The sequence below is a fragment of the Pseudomicrostroma glucosiphilum genome (assembly GCF_003144135.1).
Source record: "Pseudomicrostroma glucosiphilum strain MCA 4718 unplaced genomic scaffold BCV69scaffold_3, whole genome shotgun sequence".
Taxonomy (NCBI): domain Eukaryota; kingdom Fungi; phylum Basidiomycota; class Exobasidiomycetes; order Microstromatales; family Microstromataceae; genus Microstroma; species Microstroma glucosiphilum.
The window spans coordinates 981,690-998,094 of NW_020289915.1; the positions used below are offsets into that span (position 1 = coordinate 981,690).

At 56.2% G+C, this 16,405-nt stretch overlaps 8 protein-coding genes across 8 annotated transcripts; 3 read left to right on the top strand and 5 right to left on the bottom strand.

Annotated features, from left to right (window-relative positions):
- Positions 1 to 174: 174 nt before the first annotated feature.
- Positions 175 to 3,210, bottom strand: BCV69DRAFT_281448 (hypothetical protein). Its single transcript, XM_025491991.1, has one exon. It carries the CDS (start codon positions 3,138 to 3,140, stop codon positions 360 to 362), a length of 2,781 nt encoding a protein of 926 aa, XP_025349614.1. The 5' UTR covers positions 3,141 to 3,210; the 3' UTR covers positions 175 to 359.
- A 217-nt stretch (positions 3,211 to 3,427) lies between these two features.
- On the top strand, positions 3,428 to 3,954 carry BCV69DRAFT_311259 (hypothetical protein; the record flags this gene model as incomplete). Its single annotated transcript, XM_025494847.1, has 4 exons — positions 3,428 to 3,503; positions 3,583 to 3,614; positions 3,698 to 3,820; positions 3,868 to 3,954. The coding sequence occupies 4 exons, from the start codon at positions 3,428 to 3,430 to the stop codon at positions 3,952 to 3,954; spliced, it is 318 nt and encodes a 105-aa protein (XP_025349615.1).
- An 87-nt stretch (positions 3,955 to 4,041) lies between these two features.
- On the bottom strand, positions 4,042 to 7,858 carry BCV69DRAFT_267844 (TPR-like protein). Its single transcript, XM_025490842.1, has 2 exons — positions 6,736 to 7,858; positions 4,042 to 6,648 (listed from the first exon to the last, which is right to left on the bottom strand). The coding sequence occupies exons 1-2, from the start codon at positions 7,799 to 7,801 to the stop codon at positions 4,163 to 4,165; spliced, it is 3,552 nt and encodes a 1,183-aa protein (XP_025349616.1). The 5' UTR covers positions 7,802 to 7,858; the 3' UTR covers positions 4,042 to 4,162.
- Positions 7,859 to 7,948: 90 nt separating this feature from the next.
- On the top strand, positions 7,949 to 9,992 carry BCV69DRAFT_144422 (hypothetical protein). Its single transcript, XM_025489315.1, has one exon. The coding sequence runs from the start codon at positions 8,032 to 8,034 to the stop codon at positions 9,946 to 9,948; it is 1,917 nt and encodes a 638-aa protein (XP_025349617.1). The 5' UTR covers positions 7,949 to 8,031; the 3' UTR covers positions 9,949 to 9,992.
- Positions 9,993 to 10,036: 44 nt separating this feature from the next.
- On the bottom strand, positions 10,037 to 11,533 carry BCV69DRAFT_297749 (hypothetical protein; the record flags this gene model as incomplete). Its single annotated transcript, XM_025494149.1, has 2 exons — positions 10,037 to 10,704; positions 10,792 to 11,533. The coding sequence occupies 2 exons, from the start codon at positions 11,531 to 11,533 to the stop codon at positions 10,037 to 10,039; spliced, it is 1,410 nt and encodes a 469-aa protein (XP_025349618.1).
- Positions 11,534 to 11,942: 409 nt separating this feature from the next.
- BCV69DRAFT_246516 (putative RPT3-26S proteasome regulatory subunit) lies at positions 11,943 to 13,353 on the top strand (the record flags this gene model as incomplete). Its single annotated transcript, XM_025490211.1, has 3 exons — positions 11,943 to 12,839; positions 12,912 to 13,188; positions 13,289 to 13,353. 3 exons carry the CDS (start codon positions 11,943 to 11,945, stop codon positions 13,351 to 13,353), a joined length of 1,239 nt encoding a protein of 412 aa, XP_025349619.1.
- A 200-nt stretch (positions 13,354 to 13,553) lies between these two features.
- BCV69DRAFT_267851 (hypothetical protein) lies at positions 13,554 to 14,654 on the bottom strand (the record flags this gene model as incomplete). Its single annotated transcript, XM_025490843.1, has 2 exons — positions 14,345 to 14,654; positions 13,554 to 14,236 (listed from the first exon to the last, which is right to left on the bottom strand). Exons 1-2 carry the CDS (start codon positions 14,628 to 14,630, stop codon positions 13,554 to 13,556), a joined length of 969 nt encoding a protein of 322 aa, XP_025349620.1. The 5' UTR covers positions 14,631 to 14,654.
- Positions 14,655 to 15,535: 881 nt separating this feature from the next.
- Positions 15,536 to 16,355, bottom strand: BCV69DRAFT_281453 (hypothetical protein). The gene has a single exon (XM_025491992.1). The coding sequence runs from the start codon at positions 16,168 to 16,170 to the stop codon at positions 15,853 to 15,855; it is 318 nt and encodes a 105-aa protein (XP_025349621.1). The 5' UTR covers positions 16,171 to 16,355; the 3' UTR covers positions 15,536 to 15,852.
- Between the last annotated feature and the right edge of the window lie 50 nt (positions 16,356 to 16,405).

Sequence of the window (16,405 nt, forward strand, 5' to 3'; positions counted from 1 at the left end):
TCTTCCCTTCCGGTTTCCTCTCTCGAGAGGCCGGACTGTTCGACCAGACCAGACCTGACCGGCCTGTATTGCAGTTGAATCGGACTGTCGAACATTCAGGGAAGGACGGACGGACAGAGCCGGTGAGGGCGGGGGGTTATGCCGGATGGAGGTGACTGCAGACTAGGGTCGAAGGTCGAAGATGAAGATGTGCAATTGCAATTTCTACAGCCTGCGAAACAACTGATCCTCTACATTTCTCTACCAACGAAGAAAAGGCTCCCATCCATTCCTCCTTGTCACATGGCATCGTCCATCTCATCCCATCCCCCTCCCATCCATTTTCGTCTTGCTCGCAAGTACAATATCCTGTTCGGCGCTTAGGCCGATGCAACAGCCTCCTGCAACTTCCTCAGCCTAATCCTCACCGCCTCGGCGTGCGCCTCGAGTCCCTCACACTCTGCCAGTGCAACGACATGAGGTCCAAGTGCGCTCAGTCCCTCTTTGGTGAGGCTCTGCGCCGTGAGATGTTTCTGAAAGGCCGAGGTAGAAACACCACTGTATTGTCTTGCAAAGCCAAAGGTAGGCAGCGAGTGGTTAGATCCAGAGGCATAGTCTCCTACTGACTCGGGAGTCCAGGGTCCAATGAAGACGGAACCTGCATTGACTACGCCCTTTGCCAATTCTTCGGCATCGTCGAGTTGCAGAATGAGGTGCTCGGGGGCATAGGCGTTGCTCCATGCCATTGCCTCTTCCCGTGTGGGCACAACGACCGTGACAGACTTCTCGATTGCCTTGCGTACAATTTCGCACCGGGGAAGAGCTTTAGCTTGACGATCTAGACTCTCCTCGATGGCTAGAAGCTCCACATCGCTGAGTTGCACACCGACGAGGACGACTTGAGAGTCGGGGCCGTGCTCCGCTTGCGAGAGGAGATCAGAGGCAACAAAGTCCGGGTGAGAACTCTTGTCTGCAATCACCAGCACCTCCGAGGGACCAGCGGGCATGTCGATGGAGACGAGTGCGTCGAGGTCGTTCTGCACGAGCATCTTAGCGGCAGTGACGAATTGGTTGCCAGGACCAAAGATCTTGTCTACCTTGGGACACGTCTCCGTACCATAGGCCATTGCACCCACGGCTTGCGCACCACCCGCACATAGCAGAGCGGAAGCGCCAACTTTGTCTGCGACGTACAAGACCTCGGGGGCGATGCTGCCGTCGGAGCGTGGTGGGGTAGCCAGGACGATGGTGGGACATTGAGCAATCTGAGCAGGGATACCCAGCATCAGAGCCGTACTGGGAAGAACGGCACTGCCTCCGGGCACGTAGAGACCGACCCGCTGGATTGGGCGAGCGAAGCGACGACACACCACACCGGGCATCGTCTCCACTTCGAGGACTGCGTCCTCTTCACCCTCTCCCGTGCCGGGAGCAACACCACCTGCGCCCACGGCTGCAGCGCTCTTGTTACCACCAGTCACCTTCTGGGCGTAGTGGAACTTGTAGATGTTTGCGTACGCCTGATCGATGGCAGTCTTGACTTCTGGCTTGATCTGGGCCATCACATCTGGCCCTGCAAAGGGACCAGTGCGGACAGTCGAGGTAAGCTTGACCTTGTCGAACCTCGCGGTCAGGTCGAGAACAGCAGCGTCGCCTTGCTCCTTGACAGCCTTGAGAATAGGGCGGACAATTTCCATCGTCGCCTCGGACTTGATTGCCGGCCTCTTCAATAGAGCAGCCTTTTGTGATGCTGACAGATTCTCGAGCCTGTAGGACTGCATCTTGATGGGGGCCGAGGGGTCACTGCTACTGGTGCCATTGGTAGCAGAGACAGGAAGCGGCTTTGCGCCCTCAGCCTGTGCCTTTTGGTTGGCACCGGGATTACCGGAAGAGCCGCCAATGTAAGCGGGCTTAGCATCGCCCTTCCGCCTCGTCACTTTCATGCTCTTCTTGTCCAATGACCGTTCCACATCCTCCAATCCCACTCCGGCGCGAATGCACCGAGCGAGAGCAAAGTAGAGGAGATCTGCTGCCTCAAAAGCGATATGCTCCTTGTCGCCGTCCTTTGCCTCGATCAGCTCGACTGCCTCTTCCTTGATCTTGGCTGCGAGCAAGGCCTCATCAGAGAAGATGCGAGCAGAGTAGCTGCCAGGGGGTGCCGACTCCTTGCGAGACTTGAGAGTCGCTTCCAGCTTGGCAAGACCTTCAAAAGGGCCGAAACAGCTCTCCTTTGTGCTCTGGTGACAAAACCCTGCATGGGCGGCTTGCGTGGTCCCCTTCCTCTGCCTGACCTTGAACTCCAGGGCATCGGAATCGCAGTCCATCCTAATTCGTACCACTTCTTGCGTCGCTCCGCTGCTCTCACCCTTCCTCCACAGACCTCTTGTTCGTGATTGGTAGACCGCCGATCCAGTAAGAAGCGACTCACGGACCGACTCTAGAGAGGAGTAAACGAGCCCAAGTGATGTGAGCAGAGAGGCAGCAACGACATTAGTGGGGAAAAGACCGTCTTTGCGATCCGAGACGAGAGGGGAGGTAAATGCCTCGATGAGATCCAGCTTGCCTGAAGACATGTCTAGTCCGAGATGAGAGGTCGGTACTACAAGGGCAGCGCCAAGGGCAAAAGCCCGTGCAGTGTGATCCTTTGTTGGGACCTGTGATGTAGAGACTGAAGAAGCTGCAACGTATACTGGTCGTCCGGTCTCCTTTGTCTTCATGACCTTGGTGAAAGAGCCAATGATATCGCCTGCTGGCGAGCTCTCCAGTTCCACGCCATCGGGAAGCGTCACGAGGACGGCGGCGAGACCCTTATCGGCGTATGCAGGTAAGGAAGCTGCTGTGGTTGCATCCACTGAGAGGACGACCCTTTCCAGGGGTAGAATAGGCTTGTCCCCATCGAGGAAAGCAGGAGCATCATTTGCCGACAGGACAATGGCCTCTGCTCCTCCATCGAGGATATCGGCGGCTTCGCTGGCCGAAAGTTGCGAGTCGGCTACAACGATGTATGCGAGGGAATCCGGAAGACTGGACTGCACTTTTGCGAGCGCCGAGGAAGAGATGAGCAGAGGCGAAGATGTGCGGCTGATGACGGACAGGATTCGAGCGTCGAGGGCATCGCTGCTGTCCAGCCTTGGCAGCAGAGGCGAGCTAAGCGTCAGCATTGTGGATGAAGGAGGATGGTGAGGTGTACAGATCGGACGGAGGGAAAGGCCGAGCGAGGTGAGGTGAAAGTGCAACGGATGGAGTCACGGCCACGGCTCGCAGCGAGTTTAGCCGCGGAAAGGGGAACCGTCGCTCTCAAAGGCGGACGCAGGCGGTTAGTCAGCAAAAGTTGGGAGGTGATGCTCCACCCGGAACAGAGACGCACAAGAAACGAGTGACCAGTCGTAGCAATAGAGCTCACTACTACAGGTCTCATCATCAACGTTTCTCTCCCACACAACCTACAATGAGCGGGGGCAACTATGTACGAGGTCTCATCGGCTTCGTCGGCGTCATGGGAGCAGGCTACGGCATCATGAAGTGTGGGTAGTTGGGGTTGCTCACCCCTTTGCATGGCGCTTCTGCAGAGCTGACCCGTGCCACCCGCTTGCTACTTTACAGGGACGACGCCGACGGACGAGGAGTTCTACAATGTGAGCGAGAGCCTAACGTTCACTGATCCTTTGGGAATTGCTTTCTCACACATCTGGCCCTCCTTTCACATTGTCTGTCACAGAAACTCTCGCCAGAATTGAAGAAGCAGGTGGACTCGCATCGACAGGCGGCAGCGAGGAAAGCAGCTTTCGCAGAGCAGCTCGAGGCGAGTAGCTTCTCATGGATCCCATTCCTCCCCACCAAGGTATCGACTTTGACTGACTCTATCCATTCTTGCCTTCTGCATCACAGAAAGCAAAGCAATCAGCTGATGCAGACGCACCCGTATGGGCAACACAGGCGGCGCAGAAGGCCCGGGACTCTACACCGCCTCAATAGTCTTGCGCTACCTCCTCTTCTTCCTCCTTCGCATCATTTGCACGGCACTCTTCATCTTGTCTTGTCAATACAATTGGAACATTGTATAACAGTAACGGTAACACTTCCGATTTCGGGGTATCTGCTGTGAAGAACAAAGAGGACGTGGGCGCGGGCTAGGCTACGGCACAACGGATACGTGAACAAATGCTGTAGTGTTCATCTTCCCTCACCCTGTCTCATCCATTTCGACGCTCTCCTCTCCGTCAAGCTGACCTGTAGAGAAGGATGTCCCGCTCACGACCGGTCTTGTCTCTTCACTGACCTCTTGCTCCTCCTCATCACCCTCTACGTCCATGACGCTACTTTCTCCAGCTTCCAGTGAAACACCCTCCTGCATCTCTAGTCCAGGAGCTGGGGCGTTGGAAAGCTGGTATTCCGGAGGAAGTTCCAGATGCTCGAAAAGTCGCGCCTTTCTGCCTGCAGCACCGCTCTTTGAAGGCGGCGCAATTCCTTCATCTTCGATGGGCAGGCTTGCATACTCTTCCATTGCGACCTGCAGCAATTCAGTCGCCTGAGGATGGCGAGGATCGATGGCGAGCGCATCATGGTACCAACCAACAGCGTCTGCTAAGCGACCCGCACGATGGTCCACCATGGCTAGTCCGAGGTGGGCAGCGACATTTGTCGAATCGATCTCAATGACCGATCGGAACATCCTTCGAGCCTCATCAGCTTGCTCGCCCTTGCAGAGAGCCCAAGCAAGATTGAGTCGCGTAGTGAGGTGTGAGCTCGAAGGTTCGCCAGCTGCCGAAGAGGCCTGCAGGACGCGGCTGAGGATGGTAATCGCTTCGGCGAAGCGCCCTTCGTAATAGCGCAAGACGCCCATCTCTTCTTCGCCTCCCATCTCAAGGTTTCCCCCGCCCAGAGGATCTCTAGCGCCTTCCAAGAAGGTGCGTGCCAGCTTCAGGTTGCCCATTCGGAGATGCTCAGAGCCGAGGCAAACCTTGGCATATCTGACGTTGGGAAAGGTCTTGACGACGCTTGAGTATGCCAGGACGGCCTGCTCCGACTCGCCCTCGAGGGAAAAGGAATGAGCAAAAGACAGCCAGCAGGGCAGATGGCGCGGGTTGAGAAGTGTCGCCTTCGAGAAGTATTTGCGTGCTTCAGCCCACCGTTGCGACGTGGCATACCAAGTGCCAGCCGCGAACCAGCTCGAAGCTCGATCGGGATGCTCTTCCACTAGGCGATTGGCTAAGAGGTAAAGCTGTGGGCGGTACGTCTTGGCCTGCCCTGGAGGAAGGGAAGCTATGCAGCCGATATGTAAATCGATCGTCTGCTCGTGCTCTGCGTCCAGCGACAGTATCCTCCGGGTCACGATGAGCGCATCCGTGAAGCGCCTGCGGGCGTACAGGTCTTCGGCAAGAGCGTGAAGGAGGTCTGTAGAGTTGTACAAGCCGCCTTGGTGCCCTGCGCCCCCGTAGGTGGACCACAGCTCTCGTCGCGCAGTCGCAGCTCGAACCGCATTGCCTTGCTCCTCCTTGTCAAGCTTTGACATATAGCACAACCGTATAAAGTCGAAGCTTTGTTTGTCTCCGTTGCTCTGAGCCTCCCATTCCAGACCTTCGACCAGGTTCCACACCTGGCCTCCGCTGAGCAACTTCCCGTCGACCAGCGCAGCGAAGGCGTCGTAATTCTTGACGTCGATGCGCAGAGCCTCGATGAAGGCTTCACGAGCCGCATTGAGATTGTCCAGTCTGAGCTGAATCAATCCTCTAAGATGGGTCACTGAAGAAGCGACCTTGAGAAGGCCATCCGAAGAAGGTGCCTTTGCACCATATCGGCCGTGGGCACCACCTTTGATCCAGCGACCACTCTCTTCTCCTATCAGGTCCAGAGCCTCCCCGAATCTTCCCAGACATACCCTACACTTGGCAGCGAGGTACCGACAAGCAGAAGATATATTCACCAGGGGCTGATTTGAAGCATCCTGCTCCTCTGCTCCTCCTTGACCCAAGACGCTTCTTTGAGAGCCCAACGGCTGCGACTGTGCCCGAATGTGTTGCAGCGCTGTGTCTTGCTCTGCAGTCCATGCTTCGTAGACAGCCAGGGGCATGGAAAGGTCGACTGGACTCGGACGAAGCGGATCAGAACGATTGATGCCCTTTCGGAAGTCTCGCGGTTCGTGCAAGGGTGGTGTAGTGGCAGAGGCAGCATTGTCTCTTCTTCTGCCCGCGTACCCTCGGCGAAGACCATCCGCGGCACCATCGCTATCGATCTCGCCCCCATTACTCTCACTTCCCGTCCCGGTCCCGCTGACGGTGAATTCCCGGTCTTTCCGCTTCTTCTCAGTACCAGCGTCGCCGTCAAAGTCGTCGTCTGACAGCAATGGCGCATCGGCTCTCTCATTGTCAGAATGCAACACACCTGCATTGAAGCCTGACTTCCCTGCCGAGCGCTGGATTAGGCTGGCAGGCAAGACGGTGTTCCTTCTGGCTCCTTCCAAGGCGGCCGCGAGTGCGTCTTCGTCTGGGATATCCTCCGCTTGCATCGGTCGTTGTAAATCTCCAGGCGGAGGAGGAGGCGGAGGTAGCTGTGGGGCAGCTGCAGGTGGGAGAGGGTTGACAAGCAGGTGTTCTGCTCGACTGTATTGGTGGGTCAAAAAGTACGCCTTGGCGAGGAAATAGGCATCGTTCGGCCGCTGTGTCTCTTGCGCTGTAGGTTGACAAAGACGTTGGTCCAGAGTGTGGTGAGTCACTTTAGGTAATGCATTGAGGTGGCCGCAACGGATCTCTTACTCACTTTCCATGCACAACACCTTCTCGCCCCAGAATATTGCTGTGTCGTAGAGGTGATGCTCCATGGCATCCTGACGCCATAATCTTAGCCTCTGCAGTAATTGCTGGTTTCCTTCGCTACCTTCCGCTCCAATTGCATCCATCTCAAGTTCATCAGACTCCGGAACTTCGGACAAGATCGAATGCTCGACCACGCTCCCATTAGCCGCATCGCTTGAGCTCGTCTTTGCCGCCGCTGTCCCTCTGCTGCTCCGGCCACTACCGACACTTCCGGCAGCTGCATTCTCTTGTGACCCCTCTCTGCTTTTCGCTTGAAGGCCTCTGAACTTACGGAGGCCAAAGAGATCCGCTTGTCTGCCGAAGGAGCTGAGAGGGCCGAGCTCGAGTAGACCTGAGTTGTTGGCCTCGTCCTCATCTCGTACTACAGAAAAGGAGCCATCTGCATTGAGTCCCGAAGGCTGATGGCCAGCAGCCCCCAGAGGTGTCGATGGCATTGCATGTGTATGCCTCGCGCCTCCTCTCAGCGGTCTAGGAGAAGCCCGAAAGGAAGACGTCTCATCAGATAGTCGATTTCTCGCAGGTTGGGGAACACGCCCTTTCGAAGGTCCAGCCATAGGCAGCAGTCCAGGTGTCTCCAGACTTGCACCGGCGAATCTGGAAGATGATTTGAGGTCAACACTGAAGTCAGATGAGGGCATGAGGCCGGTCATACCGCCACGATAGCCGCCAGTGAGCTTTGAAATCAGCTCATCAGAATTGGCAAACAATCTGGAGGGTCCTGCTGCCGCTGAAGGCAGCATCCCAGCCGGACGAGCATCAGCAAATGTAAAGCTGGAGTTGTTGTCCCCACCATCTCTTCTGATGTTTCCTGCGACGAAAGGATGTTGTGCGCCAGCCCGATCTCCGCCGAGAAGGATATCGTCGGACGAGTCGAATCCAGAAACCGAGGCTCTTCCCGCGACGGCAGCTTGACCCTGCGCACGCTGGGTCGCTGGCTCCTGGGCACGCGAGGGCCAGTCCCCGGGTCGAACTGGCCTGGCTCGTCTGGGAGCAGGCGGCGGTGAAGGCATGAAGAGTATGCGTCAAGACGAGCCCTACCCGTAAAGAGAAGAGGAAGTGTTGTATCGTGGAGAAGAGGAGAACAACACGAGCGGTGAAGCGCGACTGGCGTTGGTTGGCCTCCTTTCCGTCGGAAGGAAGGACTGCCTGCACGTCCTCTCCACAAGTCCGTACCGGCCCTCCCATGCTGCCGTCGCAACTCTCTCCGTCTGATCATTAATTGGTCGCTGTGATCTTTGTCATGGTCGCTGCTACCTCCATAGACAATGCCGCTGCCTCTTCTTCAGCATCTGCGTCAAGTGTCAACATCGACACTCGGTTCACCAAGATCCTCCAGCAGCTCCTCCGCAACCCCTACCCGGGCTGCATCTTCGTGCAAGCCACCTCAGCATCAGATCAAGTCACCGCACTAGACCAGGTCAGGTCTCTGACGTCGGCATCGAGGGAGAGCTATGTGGTAGTGGAATGTCATCCGAATTTGCTCGGCTCAAGGGTCGTCGATCTGCGGCGAGACATCGAAGCCGCCTTTGAGGCTGCGAGACCACTTCAGGAACAGACAGCGGCTCAAGCGACAGGTTCCACAACAGTGTCGAAGAAGGCTTCGACCTCTTCGAGTATTTCGATCTTTCCAGAAAGGTACCACAGCGAGATAGAGTCCGTCCGTCGCCTGCTGGTCATTCCCTCTGCACACCTGCTACGCTCTACCCACGCACCTCTGCTATGGTCTCAATTCCTCCACCCGCCGGAGGGCTACACTGTCCTTTTGCTCTCCAGTCTCCCCTTGGAGAGATGGCGTACAGCCGATGCACTCGAAGAAGTCAGTGGTACTCGTCCCATTGTCAAGCTCACTTTCCGGGGTGTGGATCTAGTCGATTCAGACTCGCGGGACACTCAGAAAGCTTTGATCACAGACGCCCTGCTCGTCTCGCTGCCGCTGCTGAAGGGAGCAGAAGCCTCAGCAGCGGTGGAACGCTTCAAGCCTCTGTTTGTCGAGTATACCTTCTCCTCTCTATCGTCGGAGGTCGGACCACAGGACATTGAAGAGCTACGCTTCTTGTCGGGAGCAATTTGGCTTGCCCAATATAGAATTCTCCAAGCAGAAGCTGATGAGAACCAGGCTGACGTCGAGATAAGATACAAGGATCGACATGCGCTGCTATCCTTGTTGGGTCCTCTCGTCAGGGGAGCTCTGAGAGACTTGTCGCCCAGACGAGTCGGTCTCTCCCAATGGATCGACAGAATCGTCGAGCGTCACGCTGTCCAAAGCGTCGGTCAGGACGGTCTCACGAAGGCGAAGAAGAAGTCTACTACCGCTACTGAGGCCACTTCACCTCTAGCGCCCCTCGCCTCCCTTCTCCTCATCTCAGCCTTCCTCGCCTCGCACCTACCCCCTCGAACCGACACCCGCTTCTTCCTGCGCGACTCGTCTCTTCTTTCCTCTCTCGCCCGCTCCTCTAAAAAGGTCCGTCGCTCAAGAAAGAAACAACGCGGAGGCGCAGCTGCTGGTCTGGATGACGACTGGGATGCAAGCGGTGGAGGTTCGAGTAGCAATTCAGACCCACTCCTTTTAGGACCCAAACCATTTGGATTACAAAGGATGCTATACATCTTTGAGAATTTGTGCACAGAGCTAGACGTTGCTCTCCCTTCTTTTCAAGGGGAGATGCTCGCCAAACGCAAACGCAAGCGACGAGAAGAAGAGGAAGACGAAGAAGGTGCAGTGAGAAGTCGGAGGCTTTTCTCTTCGCAAGGAGAGGAAGACGAGCGCACTGGTTCCAAGGTGGACATTACCTCTCTGCCGGTGCAGCACGCTCTGCTATCCCTCGTACAGGCGAGCTACCTACTCTACGTTGGTCCACCTACCTCGGGATCACTAGCCTCGGCAGCCTCTCTACCTGCAGGGAGCGACGCACTACTTCTTGGGAGTGATCACGGCGGCGGCGGCGGTGGCGGGACAGGTCTTCCGCCCGTCCCGAGCAGGCTGGAGGCAGTGACGCAGGTGACCATGCGGTGCAATGTGCTCAAGGAGGAGCTCAGGACCCTTGTGCTTGGAGCAGGGAATGAAGCACAGCACGGTGCGGATTTCGAGCGGCAAGGTGTTGGTAGTAAAGGGGCGAGAAAGGAGTGGTGGACAAGACTGGAAGAGTGTGGTCTGTAGTGCTTGGCTTCGATCAGCCACGGTTCACCAGATGCAATCGGCTCGTCTGATTGTACTACACAGATTACATTAATGATCAAGCTAGGTGTTAATCTTCATCGACCCAACCTTCACTGGCGTCATCGTTCTGCGGACGCGCCCTCGGCACTGCATACAGAGGATTCCGGCCCCTCGCCCTGACTGGAGGACTGTGCATAGTGGAGGGACTGGCAGACTGATCCATGACGTAGAAGGGCGGGTTGCGTTGAAAGCCGTAAGGATCGATGTGGTGAGGCGAAAAGGCTGCGTAGGCCGACGGAGGAGGAGGTAGAGCTTGTGCCGAAGAGTAAGACGCACCCGACGAGAGAGCCATCGTCTCCCTCTCTGCCCTCTCTCTCCGCAGACGCCGCCTTTCTGCCTCTTCTGCTTCTTCTTCCTCTTCCTCCTGCTGTTGACGTCCCTTGCTACGACGAGATTTGCGCAACACGCCCATGCGCAATCCATTGAGAGTGCTATTGGCTCCACCTAAGATGACGCTGAGCAGCAGCAGCGAAAAGCCCAATGTCCTCCAGCCGAGCCCTCCCACTCCGACCTCCCAGGCTTCCGAGAGCACTTCAATGACTACGCGTAGTCTGGATCCGCCTAGGACTTCTGTCAGCTTCCTGTGCGAGCATCTCTCCCACTCGTCACATGCTGCGATTAGGGCCGGCGGAAGGGGTACGATGAGGCAATTGAGGGAGTGGGATCGTTGGCAAGTAGCAATAGAGTGGTGATAGGCTAGCGCAGGGCATCAGGAGGCAATGGTAGCTCATGTGAGCTTGAGCTGCTTTGTTCTTTGCATTCTTAAGGTCGACTGAGACTCACCATCTTCAATTTCCCTCAGCCTTTCAACAACGTCTAGTCTGATGGTCCAGACCAGTGCAAAGACGACGTAGCCGGCCAGAAGTAGCAGCGACGAATTGAAAGCCAGCTGAGCATAGCTCAGCAGTAGGAGGGGCTTCTCTCTGGGATGAAGGGTATTGTGTGCTTTTTGAGCTGCACTGACTCTCCGTAGCTGTTGCTCGGTGTATTGATGCGATGAGGCAGCCGAGGCGGCTGATGGAGCTGGCACCGGGGGTACGAGGTAGTTGATGACAGTGCCTACCACGGGGGCCAGTGGCCATTGCCCTGCTGCTCCATGCCCCTCATCCTTATCTCCCACACTGCTTCCGACGCTACTGTGGCTGCCTCTCCTCCTCCTTGATTTCTTTGACCTCTGCCTGGTCGACTTGGATCCGAAGAGGGATACGAGGGCGGATGATGATGAGGCATTTTTTGAAGAAGATGCTTTGCTTGCTTCGTCTCGCGGACGAGGAATCTCTTCAATCGCAGCCGCATCGCTGGACAAATGTTCATTGGCGCCGTCTTGAATAATCTCCCCAGTCTGCGTATCATCAGCATCCTCGTCGGCCATGCTGACGTCTCTGATAGATTCGTCCTGAAATGTAATGTCCATGGCGTCGTCGTTGTGGGTGGAGGCGAGGCGAGAGGAAGAGGGTGCGGCGGTGGCATCTTGGGTGACCTCCCAGTCCATGGGCCCTTCTCTGCCTCTACGGTAGCCGTCCATGTTGATCGCGGCGGATGTGAGGTATGGATACGAGAGGGGTGAGGCTGAAGCAACACAAGCAACACTTCGTCGGACCTTCTCCTCGTCTGTCTGTGTCCTTGTCGCTTGAGGCGCTTGAGCCGCTTTTCCCACGCGACAGACGCTGCACGCCTCGCCTCGCCTCAGCCGCGCCTCGCCCGCCCGCTTTCCGAAGGCGACGACGCGGCCCCGAGGAATCTCGAGTGGAGTGACGAGGCGGGAGGGGAAGCATCGGACACTCAGGCAGACAGACGGATGATACCATCACCACCATCACACCACCACATCGCCGCATCGTACTTGCCACGGCGTCCTGATACCCTGCCCTAGAACGCTCCTCGGTCTTCCGTGCAACTACAGCCGCCACGCTCTTGGCTGATCATCGCCCATCATGGAAGAGCTCGGCATTACAGCCACCGACCCCACCTTGCTCCAAGCAGTCAATGAGCAAACAAAGGTACACAAGGAGGCTCAACAAGAGGAGGATACCTTTCTCCGCTTCAAGAAGCTCCAGCAACACCTCGAGTTTCTCGATACCATGACAGAATATGTCAAGGAAGAGCAAAGGAATCTCAAGAGGGAGCTACTCAGAGCTTCAGAGGAGGTCAAGAGGATCCAGTCTGTCCCCTTGGTCATTGGCCAATTCTTGGAGCCCATAGATGAGCACACCGGTATTGTGGGGTCCACCACTGGAAGCAATTCAGTCGTCAGGATCCTGTCGACTTTGGATCGGGAATTGCTCAAGCCAAGCAGCTCCGTTGCTCTCCATCGCCACTCTAATGCTTTGGTCGACATCCTCCCACCCGAGGCTGACTCCTCTATCTCTCTACTTGGTCAGGACGAGAAGCCCACGGAGACATACGCAGATGTCGGAGGGCTGGATATTCAGAAGCAGGAGATTAGAGAAGCCGTGGAGCTGCCCCTTGTGCAGTTCGACCTCTATAGACAGATTGGTATCGATCCACCTCGAGGAGTGCTCCTCTATGGCCCTCCCGGAACAGGAAAGACGATGCTGGTCAAGGCAGTCGCCAACGCCACTACTGCTTCCTTCATTCGCGTCGTCGGCTCAGAATTTGTTCAGAAGTACTTGGGTGAAGGGCCAAGGATGGTCCGGGACGTCTTCAGGTTAGCTAGAGAGAATGCTCCAGCAATCATCTTCATTGATGAGATCGACGCCATTGCCACGAAGCGTTTCGATGCACAGACAGGAGCAGATAGGGAAGTGCAGCGTATCTTGTTGGAGCTGTTGAACCAGATGGATGGTTTCGATCAGGACAGCAACGTCAAAGTGAGTTGAGGCGAGTCATGACTAGACAGGGAGAGCATTGATCTTACACGTAGCCATCTCTTCTCCGGTCAGGTTATCATGGCAACAAACAGAGCAGACACACTAGACCCAGCCCTCCTGCGTCCTGGTCGTCTCGACCGAAAGATTGAATTCCCCAATCCTTCGCGTAGAGAGAAGCGACTCATCTTCCAGACAATTGCAGGCAAGATGGCTCTTTCGCCCGAGGTGGATCTAGAGGACTATGTTAGCAGGCCGGAGAAGTTGAGCAGTGCCGACATTGCTAGCATCTGCCAAGCCGCTGGACTGCAGGCTGTGAGGAAGAACAGATACGTCATTCTGCCCGAGGACTGTGAGTACAGAGAGCGATTCGCTGGTGGAACTGATTTGCCAAGGAAGAACGACGTGCTGATATACCGCTACCGCAATCTGCCTCATTTCCCCCTTTACAGTCGAGGAAGCTTGGAAGCAGACAGTCAAGAAGCCAGACACTGACAAGCCGGACTTCTACCGCTGATTAAGCTCCCCTTGTCACATTTAACGAAATACAATCACTCTTTGGTTTTAGTCGTGTCTTGGCAGGGGTATGTTGTTGGCATTGCGGCAGAAGCAGCTCAAGAGACGTCGGAGACGGAGCGCGATAGATGCGTAAACAGATTGTAGTTGGAGGGGAAAGTACGCCAAGGCAGGTCCGCTTGCCTGTTCGGATACCTTCGGCTACTCGTCCTCCTCATCGTCGTCCCTTCGCATGCTGATTGTAACACCACTCGTGTGACTGTCATCGCCTTCCTCACCATCCTCCTCTTCTTCTTCCTCTATCCTAGGTTGACTATTCCCAGCTCCACCACTCCCATTCCTCTGACTGCCCAGGTTCGACATTGGTGCAGACTTGGCTGTCGGTGGACCTCTTGCGCCTGCGCTTGAAGTCTGAGGTAGTAATCCCACAGCAGCACGACTTGGCTGGTCATCTTCCGTCTCCTGCACCGGTGGTCGATCTTGCGGTCTTGGAATCCTATGCAGCAGTCCGAATCCAACTCCACAGCCGAGGAGTCCCTCTCCTCCCCACTCCCTATTGGGCACAATGATCACCTCCCTCGTATGATCATAGTCGGCATTGTACACATAGAGCCTCAGGGGTCTCCCCTCGTGAGCTTCTACCAAGTCGTAGAAGTCTCCCTCGTTGCGTAGAATTCCTGAAGACCAGCCAATGATATAGTCGCCAAAGGGTACCAAGCCGGCAGACTCGGCAGGGGATGATTCTAAGATGTCGAGGATGTGCCAGACGCTGCTTAGGGCTAGGTGGGGAGAGCAGGGCCGGAGGGTGAGACCTAGGAGGGAGGGCTGCGAGGTGCTATTCGAGGTGGAGGCGGACCATGTGCGCGATGGAACCAGGGAGACGTCTGTTGGAGGGGTGCGATTGAGAGAGTAGAACAGTTCGACAAAGTCAGTAAGAGGAGTCTTGGACTAGCTGCCCTCCTGCCCCGTGTTGCATGCAGCCTTCGTCTCACCTCTAAGCTGCTGCCTCTTCGATGACCAGATATTCAAAGTGACCTCAGTTCCCTCCCTCTCCTCCAACTTCTTCCAAGCTCCCATCCCCGCAGCCGCTCCTCCGCCTGCTGTGTCGTCTCCCGGGGCGGAGACATTGAGAGCGACACCGTCTAACCCGACGCAGAAGTCAAAGAAGGGCTCAATGCCGGCTAGGTGAGCAGGAGAGTTGGCCGCGACGCGCACGACATGGTAGCCTGATTTAGGGGCAGAGTCATCGCTGAGCTGTCGGGATTCGGATGCTCCCATTGTTAGACCGTAGTGGAAACTGGGTTTGAGGGAAGTGAGAGCAGGAGCAGCACGTAGGCGAACACTGGGTAGGGGGGAAGTCGTACGCTCCGAGTGCAGTCCGGTGAGGTGTTGGACAAGGCGCGACTTCGAGTTGCTTGGGCCTCGTCTCGTCTCTTGCGCGCGCGCTCCAGCCATTCACCGGACCAGGCTCTTTCTTCGCAAGGGCAGCCAGGGAGATTGTCTGGCTTCTTTCAACCTTGCCATTCGACCCTCATACATCTCACACAAGTCTTTGTCAATCCCGATGTTTCTTGATCTGTTGGTACCTGGAGGTCGGATTGAAGCCAACTAGCAGCCGCTGAGGCTGGCCCTCCGAAGTGATGGAAGAGATGGTCTGACTTTGGGCCTTTTGCCGAGCTCGCACTCTTCTCGGTAGCTGCGACCCCTTCACTTCGTACCTGTCCACTCTCCTCCCTCAACTCTACCCCCCTTTGCGCTCCCTTTCCCCTTCCCCGAATCTCCCACGACGTTCCCTCTTAATCACTTTGTTCTCGTCTCTGCACACACCCACAGAGCTTGGACCTACGGATGAGGGATAGAATAAGACTCATATCCACCCCGCCTACTCACAGTCTCGTCTTCTTCAGTGGCTCAGACTGTCCTTATACAATTATGCTCTTGAGGGTATATCGCTTCACTGCGAATGCAGATGTCAGCCTGCTAATACAAAAGATCTTTTCCCTGACTCTGGTGCGCCTGATGGCTGAGGATGCGATCGTCTTGAGCCGGAATACGTGAGCCTCGCCCAAAGGGAGGATCATCCGCGGCACGGAAAGGGCGAGAGCTGAGCCAGTGATCTCGCTCGCAGTGGCACACGACAGATGAAGCTCACTCCACCCTTCCCACTGCTACCATCTTCGTTGACCTCACTTTCTTGACAATTCACGAGTCACAATGGCAGCTGTATCGAAGACGACGCCCGTCAACGGATGCTATGAAGTCAAGTGTGAGTCTCTCTCAATGTCTACCGCTGTAACCGGGGCGCGTGAGCGGGGCCAATAGCAATTGTACTAATGCTCTCGCCACCCCCTCACTCCTCACTCCTGCAATGCCAGGCTCCCAATGCTCTAAGCGCACATGGGCCGGATGTGGTCTGCACCAAGCTAAGGTGAGTGTGCCATTCGGCATAGAGGAGGGGAAAAGGCTGGCTAGCCGGCCTGCTGCACAGCCACAAGCCCTCTTATCTGTAGATGCCGGACGGCAAGGTCCACTGACACCTGCAATTCGTCGTTCTGCCCTTCTTCGACGTGGCCAGGTGATGGAGAAGATTCCCGAGGAGGAGAGGTGCAAGTGCGCACGAGGTTGATCGGATGTGAGGGGGGATGTGCGACCTCGTTCCGCGTACAATAGCAAATGTCCCGCCATACCTATTCGCCCTGCATCGAAAGTGCTTCCACGTGCAATCTCCGAGGCGACTGAAGCTAGTTCTGTGACCTGTGACGTGTGTCGCGAGAGAGAGAGAGAGAGTCAGAAGTGGGGCAAGGGCACACCCAGCCATCTACGACAGAGGTGATCCAGGGACCCCCCCTCTCCGCTGCGCTCTGTCCTACCTCGCTTGTGCACATCTCGGCGGGTCTCCGATGACGGCGACAAGACATCGCTTGTGTGGATTTTGGACGGGAAGACATGGCCTGGAAATAGTACCTCACTGCCCCATGCGTCGCCCTCTCATGGGATGGAAACTAGCATGCATTCTGCAGCATAGAAGTTGCCCCTTTATTGTCAGTTTCGCT

Coding starts and splice junctions, on each gene's coding strand:
- BCV69DRAFT_144422 (XM_025489315.1), top strand. CDS start 8,032: ATGGTCGCTGCTACCTCCATAGACAATGCCGCTGCCTCTTCTTCAGCA.
- BCV69DRAFT_281448 (XM_025491991.1), bottom strand. CDS start 3,140: ATGCTGACGCTTAGCTCGCCTCTGCTGCCAAGGCTGGACAGCAGCGAT.
- BCV69DRAFT_267844 (XM_025490842.1), bottom strand. CDS start 7,801: ATGCCTTCACCGCCGCCTGCTCCCAGACGAGCCAGGCCAGTTCGACCC. Junction 6,649..6,735: donor GAAGGTGTTGTGCATGGAAA/GTGAGTAAGAGA, acceptor GTCAACCTACAG/CGCAAGAGACACAGCGGCCG.
- BCV69DRAFT_281453 (XM_025491992.1), bottom strand. CDS start 16,170: ATGGCTGGGTGTGCCCTTGCCCCACTTCTGACTCTCTCTCTCTCTCTC.